Source organism: Podarcis gaigeae, assembly GCF_964106915.1.
Source record: "Podarcis gaigeae genome assembly, chromosome: 12".
Classification (NCBI taxonomy): domain Eukaryota; kingdom Metazoa; phylum Chordata; class Lepidosauria; order Squamata; family Lacertidae; genus Podarcis; species Podarcis gaigeae.
The window spans coordinates 61,263,765-61,275,677 of NC_139688.1; the positions used below are offsets into that span (position 1 = coordinate 61,263,765).

The 11,913-nt window shown below is 46.6% G+C and overlaps 1 protein-coding gene across 2 annotated transcripts in view; it reads left to right on the plus strand.

Annotated features, from left to right (window-relative positions):
* The window catches only part of CNTNAP2 (contactin associated protein 2), a 1,058,844-nt gene extending 1,048,226 nt beyond the window's left edge, over positions 1–10,618 (plus strand). For both annotated transcript variants that reach the window (XM_083706252.1, XM_083706253.1), the window contains 2 exons: positions 8,663–8,731; positions 10,086–10,618. In XM_083706252.1, coding sequence (XP_083562378.1) covers positions 8,663–8,731; positions 10,086–10,285 — 269 coding nt within the window. In that variant the 3' untranslated portion in view covers positions 10,286–10,618. The remainder of the gene's footprint in view (positions 1–8,662; positions 8,732–10,085) is intronic.
* The last annotated feature ends 1,295 nt before the right edge of the window (positions 10,619–11,913 follow it).

Sequence of the window (11,913 nt, forward strand, 5' to 3'; positions counted from 1 at the left end):
CTTTGTGCTGAGGAGTCGATGAAGAGGCTCAGCCACTGTGGCTTTGTGGGGCAGGAACATGTAATAAAAGTTCAGCAGCCCCAGGAATGCCTGCAACTCCGTCTTGTTCTTTGGGGTGGGGGCCTGCTGGATAGCGCGGATCTTGGATGTGGTTGGGTGAAGGCCGGAGGCATCGATAAGATAGCCCAGGAACTCTACCTGTGGAACGGCGATCTGGCACTTCTCCCTCTTTATCTTGAGCCCGGCCTCTTGGAATCTGGTCAGCACGGCACGGAGGTGCTCGAAAAGCTGCTGGTGTGAGTCTGCGGACACCAAGATGTCATCAAAATATGGTACCACACCCGGAAGCCCTTGCAGGAGACGCTCCATAAGGCTTTGGAAGATGCCAGGAGCCACACTCACCCCGAACTGCTACCGGCAGCAACGGAATGCCCCTCGGTGGGTGACGATCCTCTTGGCTTCAGCAGTGGCATCATCGACGGGCAGTTGTTGATAGGCTTGGGCAAGGTCCAGCTTAGCGAAGACCTTACCCTCACCCAGAGAATGCGGCAGGTGTTGGACAACAGGAACCGGATAAGCGTGCTGCTGAAGTGCCTTGTTGATCGTGCACTTGTAGTCAGCGCAGATTCTCACTGACCCGTCTGGCTTGACAGGCGTGACGATGGGGGTTTCCCACTTGGCGTGGTCAACTGGCTCCAAAACTCCTTGGGCGATCAGCTTGTCCAGTTGTTCGTCCACCTTAGCCTTGAGAGCAAAGGGAACCCGGCGTGGCTTTAGCTTGATCAAGGCTTGTGGATCAAGGCTAAAGGAGATGGGCGTACCTGTATATTGCCCCAAAGTGCCGTCAAAAACCTCGGCAAAGTCTTTGACCAGGCCCTCAGTCTCTGCGTTAGAGATGCAGTTGATGCCAGTGACTTCCAGGCCGAGGGCATCAAACCAGTCTAGCCCTAGGAGGCTTGGCCACTGACCTTCGACCACCACCAGCCGGAGCAGGCCCGAAAAATCCTTGAAGGCGATCCGGAACCGGCCAACGCCTACCACGGGAATGTCGTTTCCCTGGTAGTCTCTCAGGTGTACGCAGTGAGAGTCGAGTTGCCTTTTGGACACTCTGGGTACCAGTCTTTTGATGGTGCTCCAAGACACGATGGACAGGGCAGATCCGGTGTCGATCTCCATGTCACATGGAGCTCCTTCAATGAGTGACGTGACGTTTCAGCTTGCGTCGCGTAGGCGAGTCGGTTTGGCCAATCGTGGTTCCAGATGGGCAGCGGCAGTTGGTGAGAGCGAAACAGCTTTCCTTGGCAAACTGGAGTGAAGACTTGGACTTGCGTGTCGGTGAAGGGGGGTGTGTCAGACGGAGCCGATCGGCAGACCTTAGCAATGTGGCTCCTTCTGGAACTCTTCCGACGGATGGTGTCTCTGAATCGACACTTGGCACGGGAATGGTTGCCTCCGCAGCCGGCACATTCCGGTTGGCCCTTCGACTTCTGTTGGAACTTCCTGCGCTGCCGCTTTGTCTGGTGCACGTCATCGTCTTCACTGGAGGATGCCTCATCACTGCTGGCCTCTTCGTGATGCACTGGAACTGGCTTCCTAGCAAGAGGCGGGCTGCTGGACTTACGGATCTCCTGGGCGGAGTGTTCAGCAGCTTCTGAGGCCACAGCCTCCTCAATGGCTTTCTGTAGCATGAGATCTGGCTTGGCGAGGAGACTCCGTTGCAGATGGATGTCCCGGACCCCGCAGACGATTTGATCCATCAGGGCATCATCTAAGTCTCGGAACTTGCAGTGCATTGCAGCCTGTCACAGGGCGGTGGTGTAGTTGTTGATTGACTCCCCCTCTGCCTGGTTCCGGTGGTAAAACGCATGGCGGGCAGCAATCTTGGACGGCTTTGGCGCATAGTGGTTGCGGAGCTTCTCTTGGATCGTGTCCCATGGTGTTGCCTGGACTGCTTCAGGCGCAACCAATGCTCGGGCCGTCTCAAACACCTCAGGCCCACAGAGGCTGAGGAATAGTCCCCGCTTCCCTTCCTTTGATACTGCTGTCAGCTCGTTGGCTTGGAGGTAGCAGTTGAACCAAGCGAGGTAGGAGTCCCATGATTCAGAGGCTGGCGCAAATGGCGGTAGAGGCACAAGTGAAGCCATGATTCTGATACCAGCATGAAGGGCAATGGATGGAACACAGTGCTCTAGCCAGAACAGTCAGCTCTGAATTGGTTCTGTCCAGTGATTTCGCTCAGTGATTTCGCTCTGTGATTCAGCTCAGTGATTCAGCTCTGCTCAGAGGTGGCTGCATCTGGCTGTGCTCTGATGTCCATCGATCCTACCTTCGTCGCCAGTGTTAAGTTGCGGGTTGACATAGCAGACGACACAGCGATTTCTCCAAAGCAGCTCTTTATTTTGTAAGCTGGAACAGAACTAACTGAGGAGCTCAGTCAGCCTGCTTATATAGAGCTACAGAACAATTGTAACTGTTGCAACATTCTAAAACTATCCAATCACTGAATGTCACTTTTCGATCCTTCATTTGCATAACTATCTACAGTATCCCCCTGCTGGCCCAGGGTGAGAACTTCAGTACATAACATAAATCACTTAGAACCAGGAAGGGCAGGATATAAACGTAATCAATCAATAAATCCTATATACTGCAGGGTTGGCATAAGTCACTCTCTTCTAGAAATACCCCACAATTGGGAGACAATGAGATGCTTTTGCCTTGGAATTGACATTGGCATGGTTATATTTTTGAAATGTTTCATACTACATCAGGCACCCCCAACCTGCGGCCCTCCAGATGTTTTGGACTACAATTCCCATCATCCCTGACCACTGGTCCTGTTAGCTAGGGATCATGGGAGTTGTAGGCCAAAACATCTGGAGGGCCGCAGGTTAGGGGTGCCTGTACAGTGGTACCTTGGGTTAAGAACTTAATTCGTTCTGGAGGTCTGTTCTTAACCTGAAACTGTTCTTAACCTGAAGCACCACTTTAGCTAATGGGGTCTCCCGCTACCGCCGCACCGCCGGAGCATGATTTCTGTTCTCATCCTGAAGCAAAGTTCTTAACCCGAGGTACTAATGCTAGGTTAGCAGAGTCTGTAACCTGAAGCGTATGTAACCTGAAGCGTATGTAACACTAGGTGCCACTGTACTACATACTACATAAGCAGCAGGACCTCTTCTCTTTGCTACCATTTGTGCTTTTTTTGGGGGGGGGGGAGTAGACACACTTTTCCCCAGTCCCACCTAAATTAAATTCTAAAGGCTTGTATTTGGCAGCTTTAAATCTGGCACCAAGTACAAGTCCCACTAGGATTTGTTCCATTTGAGAATCTGCAGTGCAGCTGAACCCTCCCAAGCGAGACTTGCTTTCAGCCTTGACTGCAAGCCCTGCTGGGATTGACTGCACTTGGGAGAGGTTGCAAGAGGAACTCCTGAATGCAGCTAATCCCTGCTGAAAGCAGCACAAAATTTATCTTTTGCAACCATGCCTTGCAAAAGAATCTTTCTTTGCAGTCCTAGTTTGTTTTTATTATTAAAGCTGGAGTTAGAAAGAAACAAGGGGACTGTGATCACCCTGTGATCATATGACTTCCCTGTCCATTTGTCAAAATGGCCCATGGAAGATGATCCAGCTCCCCACACCAAATGTGCACCCTAGAAGTACAGCTATCAGGTATACAGCATTGGGTGCAACTTACTCCCTGCTGACATACACTTGATGGGCAACCTGGGTTTGCCCTGCACTGTGTGTGCAATGGCCCTCCATGGACTGCCTTTCTGTACACTCACTCCTTCATGAAGAGACCACGTGTGTAAACTGCAGCTGTGATCAGTGAGAGAAGGAAGCTGATGCCCACTTTCATATATCTTACATGAAGCACTCATCTAGAAGGCCTGTCATTGGAAACTGATTCATGTGCACAACTTTCCCATAAAAGCATTTTCCTGCCACCAAAGCAGGCATTCCTTTGGGCCCATTACTGGTGACTGTATATCTTTGTGTTCGAGTTTGGTGAGTATTCAGCTTTACAGTTCCTTGGAGAGCACTGCCATATTTCATATTCTGCATTAATTGTGAAGAGGGCTTGCTCTTCTCTCCTTAACAGGTGAATTGTAAGCTCTGCTCATAAAACTCTATTGGAGGCAATAACTTGAGCAAGCATAACCAGTATATCAGCCATCCTTCTCTGTGGTCAAGCTAGGCAAGCAGCAAGGTTGTGAAATACAATACCAGAAGGGGAAAGGGGGTGCGCTATATGAACAATGTGCTCTGATGTACGACATTGTTGGCTATGCACGAACATCTACTGCATTGTGACTTCCAGGGCAGAAGCTGTGGCTGACCAGGGCCCCTTACTGATATCCCCTGCACCCATTCATTTGTCACGTTTCAGGAAAGTAAAGTTATGGTCCATTCACTTCCAGAGATGAAAAGGGAAACAGACAGCCAATATTCCACCCACTTGCTCTGCAAGAAGTAAATCTCTTCCTGTCTTCCGGAGGGTTGGCCAGTTAATGTTCAGCCACTGGGAGGACTGACAAGCACTTAGCTCTCAAAAATAAAAATAAAATAACCTCAGTTCAGAACCTAAACTTTAAAAAATATGTTACTTGATGTCATACTGGCTTTAAGACCCAAGACTGCCTGGAGTACTCACTTCAGAACTACAACATCCTGACTTAAATCGGTTTGCACTTTGCTTTGTCTGAGGGTGACGGTTCCGAGGAGAGGGTGTCAGGCCACCATCATTGGGAGTTGCTGACATGTGGAGTGCATGAGAGCAAAACACAGCTGGTGTGTATGGATTTTGAGTTTACATAGTGATGTGTGTGTCCAGATGGGGACTTACATGACCTGCAAATTTCAAAAATGAGTGAAACTGAGGGTTCAATCATAACACCTGGTGTTGTTGCCGGGGGGGGGTGAGATTAGGGTGGCACACAGGCCCCTCTCTGCCTATGGAAAAGGGGCATAGCCTCTGAGGCAGCAGGACCTCAGATGTGACAGAGGACCCAGCACTCCATCCTCCCCGCAAAGCTCCTTCTAGGATTCCTCTATAAAGACATGGTAAAATGCAATCTGAACAGGAGTTGAAGCATGTATGGAAAATAATTGTGGAAATTGGCATACCATAGATAAAAAGGAGACCCAGTTTGGCATAGTAGGAGAACTGGGTTCATATTTTTCCTGCCTGTTGCAAGTATCCTGAGCTAGGGAGATCCAGGAAGTGAGTACTCCAGGCAGTCTTGGCTGAGCAGGGACAGCCAAGCAATTAGCCAGGAAGATGTTGACAGTTAAGAAGGTGGCTGCCAGTGTGCAACATGTATGTCTAGAAGGCAAGTCTGATAACGGAGCAAAGAACAGGCAGAATAGGGAGCATTTGTTTCCCTCTTCCCCCAACCCCCTGTCTGGAGCAAGGCTGCAAATATAATCCCAGAAACACTGACGTTTTCTGCAACAGAACAAGTTTTGATGAGGAGCTTAGCAGATTGCCATGTTTTGTGAGCTGTATCAAGCTAGGGATTGGTCAAGCAGAGTTTTGACATCTGTGGAATGTCAGAAAAGAAACAAGGAGGAAGTGCTGACAGAAAGATGGAGGTTGACTCAAAAAGGTGTGCTCTGTTTTAAAGTTTCACTTTGAACAGATGGCTCTGAAGAAACGGCTATAGTTTATCTCCAATTTTTGTGATTTTGCTCTATTCCTTTGGTTAGGATTCTAATTTCCAGAACACTAGATCAGATTCTCATGGTCATTTTTAACCTGCTGTTATTTCCATAAGGTGAATCCTGTTTGTGCCACTGTAAAATGTGCAGTGAGACATGTTCCTATGGACTGTCGTCCAGGTCAGACTAATGGCCTCCAAGCCAGATATGGTACTTGAGGTCACTTTTTTCTGGTTCCCGATAGCTCTGCTGCATTTTAATCCAATAATAGGGAAACATTTGCCCAGAGTCTCATTTGTAACAAATGCCTGTTTAAACAGGCCTTTAAAACATTGTTTCCTTAGCACAATAAGAATTTATTTGTGCTTTTATTGATATCTTTGTTGATTTATTTTTATATGTTGCATTCTGCCTTGCTGTATTTTTTTATGGAAGTGCAGATTATACATTTGTAAATGAAAGAATAAATGAACTCTGTCCTGAGTAGTCCTGGGAGTATTATTTAGGTATTATTTTATTATTTAGGGAAGTGGTGGCGTTAATATAATGGCTGATCTAAGACCCCACCCAGGGAGCTATTTGTTGAGCTGAGATTTTAATCAGGGATTTCTTAGTGCTCTTAACCAAGCATTAGTTAGTTCCTCAGTGTTCCTCAATAAAACCTTTAATTTTCAGCCTTTCTAATTTTATATTTTTATTCAACTTATACACTGCCCTATACCCGGAGGTCTCAGGGCGGTTCACAACATGACCACAACATATAAAATCAAACCAAAAGCAATAACCCAATAACCCCCCCCCCCAAAAAAAAGAACCACATTCTAAAAGGGTGTTGGATGTCAATAAGTTCAACCAAAGGCCAGGTTAAAAGGGAACACTTTTGCCTGGCGCCTAAAGGTGTATAATGAAGGTGCCAGGTGAACTTCCCTGGGGAGAGCATTCCACAGACGAGGAGCCACTGCAGAGAAGGCCCGTTCCCGTGTTGCCACCCTCCGGAACTCTCGAGGAGGAGGAGGCGGCACACGAAGAAGGGCCTCGGAAGATGATTTCAAGGTCCACTTAGGTTCATATGGAAAGAGACAGTCCATCAGGTATTGTGGTCCTGAACCATTTAAGGCTTTATAGGTCAAAACCAGCATTTTGAATTGTGCGCGGAAACTGTTTGGTAGCCAGTGCAGTTCAACCAGGATCAGTGTAAGATGCTCAAACCATCTCGCTCTGGTGAGCAACCTGGCTGCTGAATTCTGCACCAGCTGAAGTTTCTGAACCATCTTCAGAGGCAGCCCTACATATAATGCATTGCAGTAATCTAGCCTTGAAGTTACCAGAGCACAGACAGCAGTAGCTAGGCTATCCGTGTCCAGATAGGGGCATAGCTGGACCACCAGCTGAAGATGATAGAAGACACTCTGGACCACTGAGGCCACCTGAACCTCAAGCGACAGCAAAGGATCCAGGAGGATCCCCAAGATACGAACCACTTTCCTTCAGAGGAACTGTAACCCCATCAAGCAGGCGACCTCCCACCCATCTGATCTAGGGAACCACCCACTAACAGTGCCTCAGTCTGATATGGATTGAGCTTCACTTTGTTGGCTCTCATCCAGTCCATTACTGAGGCAAGACAACGGTCCAGCACTTCCACTGCCTCACCTGCAGATGCAAAGGAGAAATAGAGCTGAGTGTCATCAGCATACTGCTGACAACATACTCCAAACCTCCAGATAACCCCACCCAGCAGTCAACCGATCGACCGCGATGGACAGTGAGATCCCCGGGGTGATCGTGGTCAGTCGCAGATGATCCTTGTCGATTGCGGCATTAAATTGATTGGTCAAGGAATGTCACCGCCCCTGTCGCTAGGTCCCTCCACTGCAGCAGCAGGCATCAATCGTAATTAAGCGTGGCACGAACTCTGCCCCCCAAAAAGCTCAACAACTCTGAGCAATCTCCCCCCACTTCCAGCCATGACATGGCTCCCCAAATCTCTTTTCTGATGAGAGCAGCTTTTGCATCTCATTTGGAAAGCAAGGACCCAGAGTCTGGAGGAAGAATGGGGAGGCACACAATGCCAGATGCTTGAAGTCCAGTGTGAAGTTTCCACAGTCTGTGTTGATCTGGGGAGCCCTGTCATCAGCTGGTGTTGGTCCACTGTGCTTCAATAATTCCAGTGTCAACGCAGCCATCTACCAAGAGATTTTGGAGCACTTCATGCTTCCTTCCGCAGACGAGCTTTATGGGGATGCTGACTTCATTTTCCAGCAGGACTTTGTCACCTGCCCACACTGCCAAAAGTACCAAAACCTGGTTCAATGGACATGAGATTACTGTGCTTGATTGGCCAACAAACCCGCCTGACCTGAACCCCATAGAGAATCTATGGGGCATTGCCAAGAGAAAGATGAGAGACATGAGACCGAGCAATGCAGAAGAGCTGAATAATAATAATAATAATAAATTTTATTTATATCCCGCCCTCCCCAGCCGAAGCTGGGCTCAGGGTGGCTGCTATTGAAGCATCACATATTGAAGTGCCACAGGCTGATAGCATCCATGCCACGCCGCATTGAGGCAGTAATTAAGGCAAAAGGGGCCCAAACCAAGTACTGAGTACATGTGCATGCTTCTACTTCTCAGAGGTCCAATATTTCTCTATTTGCAGTCCTTGTTTTGCTGATTTCATTTAATATTCTAATTTTCTGAGATCGTTAATTTGGGGTTTTCATCAGCTGTACACCATAAACATCACAATTATAACAAATAAAGACTTGACATATCTTGCTTTGAAAGTCATGAGTCTATCTCATATATTAGTTTCACTTTTTAAGTTGAATTACTGAAATAAATGAACTTTTCCACAATATTCGAATTTTCCGAGTTTCACCTGTAAATTGGCTTAAAAAGAAGAGGAAAAGCACGGGTATTTTAAAGTGAGGGGCTAAATATCTAAAGGACATGGTGTAAATAATAACTTGTGCTTTTTCTTGTGCACCAGGTGCTGATCTTCCTTACAATGGTCAAGTGATTGGAGGTGGTGTTAACAGGAATTCAGCTATTATTGGAGGTAAGCAAGTGCATCATGCCCTGCCTTTCAGAAGGGAATGTCGATTTCTATGCTGATAAGATACGATGTTTGCAAGTATCTTTTTAAATACCTAATTTAAAACACACATATAATTTCCAAGGCTAAGCTAGCAAAGAGAAAAGAATTTTCAACTATATTTGTGCTTAGTTTCCCAGAACTGTTAGGACAGAGTGCATAATAAGAAGTGGAAATAAAGACATTTAATTATGAAGCAGTACATGATAGGTAGTTTGAATTCTGATGGCATATCCTGCTACATTCAGCATGTAAACTGGCTGTGCTGGGCATCCCACCCCCCAGCCCTGGAGGTTGCTGCTCTGTCCGAAGGGACGTGGGCCTTGCTGCGGAACCAATCTGCCGCTGCGTTTGGGGCCAGGGAGGAATTTGCCCGCAGACAAGTTGGGCCTGTCTGGGGGTTTTGCCTTCCTCATAGCAACTGTCAAAACGTTTGGCAGAAACAGGCATTGGGGACTCAGCTATACAGCTGCAAATAAAATGTTTTAAATGTGTTGTAAAGCGCAACATACAGATGTGACACTAGATGGCAAAACAAAAAAAATTCCTTCCAGTAGCACCTTAAAGACCAACTAAGTTAGTTCTTGGTATGAGCTTTCGTGTGCATGCACACTTCTTCAGATACACTGAAACAGAAGTATATCTGAAGTGTATCTGAAGAAGTGTGCATGCACACGAAAGCTCATACCAAGAACTAACTTAGTTGGTCTTTAAGGTGCCTCTGGAAGGAATTTTTTTTGTTTTGACTATGGCAGACCAACACGGCTACCTATCTGTAACTAGATGGCAAAAGTGAGCTATCCAGGTTCAAATTTCAGGGTACCCCAGTGAAGGCATTGCGGGGGAAGGTTTCTGTCCAATGGCCCAGATGATGGTTAATGGGCCATAGATCTCCCCAAATGACAACCTGGCAGGTTTGCCCTATTTGATTTGCATCTTGGGGGGATGCTTAACCCAGGATCAACTGTGATGGAGTAATCAGCCAGCAATTGAGCTGGTTGATTCAGGATACATCCCCAATGCCTATGCCACACTATAGTTAGAATTAAGGGTGTCATGAAGCGGCTCTTCCAATTATGCCCTGTGGCGTGAAGTGCAGCGCTCTGTAGTGTCAGCCGCACAAGCCCCACTGAACTATTTGCCAGTTAATGGACATGCGTGAAGAATGGAGCAATAAGACGGGAGGCCTTCTCTGTTACCATGAGAGAGGTTGCAGAGACAATATTGTACCCATGTCATATCAGACAGTATATGAAAACTAAACTGTTTGCTCATTTGTTTTTGAATCTGAAAACTTCCGCCTTTTTCTCTCTGTTAGGTGTCATTGCCGTTGTGATCTTCACCATCCTCTGCACCCTGGTCTTCCTCATTCGCTACATGTTCCGCCACAAGGGAACTTACCACACCAACGAAGCCAAGGGGGCAGAATCTGCAGAGAGCGCTGACGCAGCCATTATGAGCAACGACCCCAATTTTACTGAGACCATTGACGAGAGCAAAAAGGAGTGGCTGATCTGAAACTGGAAGCAGAAAGAAAAGCCGATGGCTTGGGGAAAGGGGGAGGGAAGACTTTTACAGCAAGAAGAAAAGAGCTCTATTGCAGACTCTTGAACAAATCTAGTTTTTAAAAAAGATCAGCACAACCGGAGGAGCAACCGTTAGGACTGGAGCTGCCACAGCATTTCAGAAAAGGCCTTTTTAATATTGGTTTACTGTGAATTTGCCCTTCTTGTATCCATCTAAACTAAGAGTATAATTTAAGAGGTTCGCACTTGTCAGTCACCACCTGTCTTCTTTGTCTGTGGCTGGAGGTGTTCAGAAATACCTGTGGAAACAGGGACCACTTTTCTATATTTTTTTTAGAAGCCCTTTAGAATGTAAATACCGTACTTCTCTCCTGAGAACAGCAAAGCAATCCTAAAGCCTGAGACCGTTCTTCTCTAGCATTCTTGCATAGATAATTTCCTAGAAAGGATGTTGTACTCACATACAGTGTCAATGATTGTTATTTTAATGCATGGTTTAACGTTTCCACTTTGGTGAATCTACACTATAGATTTAAAATGGTTTAACAGTCACCTCCTCTCCCAGAGAATTCAGGGAACTGTGGGGAAGGCTAGGAATTTCTCAGTGTCCCATCTGATGCTACCTTGTATGGGAGCTGCTGCACCATGGCTCAGTCATATCAAATGCTTGAGGAATCGATATTGCAGTTCCTCCCCCCCCCCCAATGGCTCCAGTTCCTGGGAGGGCTGATTCTGGTATCTTAAGGGGTGGGTTCCAGTATTACTGCCTGGTGCAGGACAGGACCATGCTGCAATGGCTCCCACAATTTTAAGTTTAGCCCTAGCAGATAATTTTAGCTTCCTCACTAAAGTACAGTTTTCTGGATTCTTTGGGGGAGGGTAGAGAGAACATGATTGTTGAAAAAGATTAAAGCTGGTACACATTTATAGTGTAGATCTGCCTGCAGAGAGCAAGAAACCTGGAGCATAGGAAGCACCTGAGAGAAAACCACATTTGCCTGTTTCAGTTGCCTGCCATCTGTGCCAGAACCTTCAAATCTCTGTCTGCTAAGGGCACATAATGATGATTGTGTAAAAGTACGTAACAATAATGTTTAAAAACTCCTCATATTATCATCCTTGTAGTTGTCAGATGGGAGTATCATAAGGCACAGGTATCCTTAGTTAATTTCTTGCTGAGATCTGAAGAAAGACCTTTCCATTTGACTCTGCTGACCTGAAGTCCTCACACCACACCTGTTCCACCTGTGACATATTGATGCTATACGTATGTAGACATAAGCATTGCAGTAGGGAATTAGAACCAGATTTTAGACTTTTTTGCTTCTGTTTCTTATATATAGGCTGCTGCAGAAGTACTGATCTTGGAGATTTCATGTAAAACACAACATACTGCTGAATTCTTCTCCTTTACAATTTCCCAATGGAACACTGTTCTGAAGGATATCTGTGAAGCAGTTTTCTCCCAAGATGAGAGGCAGAAATTAAGAGATCAAATAGTCCTGTGTGCAGAAAGAGCTGCAGAATTGCACAGTCCTAGAGCATGCCTTTTCTTTAAAGGTCTTTCTCATTATCTCTGTTCAGCCAATTGGAAGGCAGCTAAGGCAAAAGTCAGTTCTT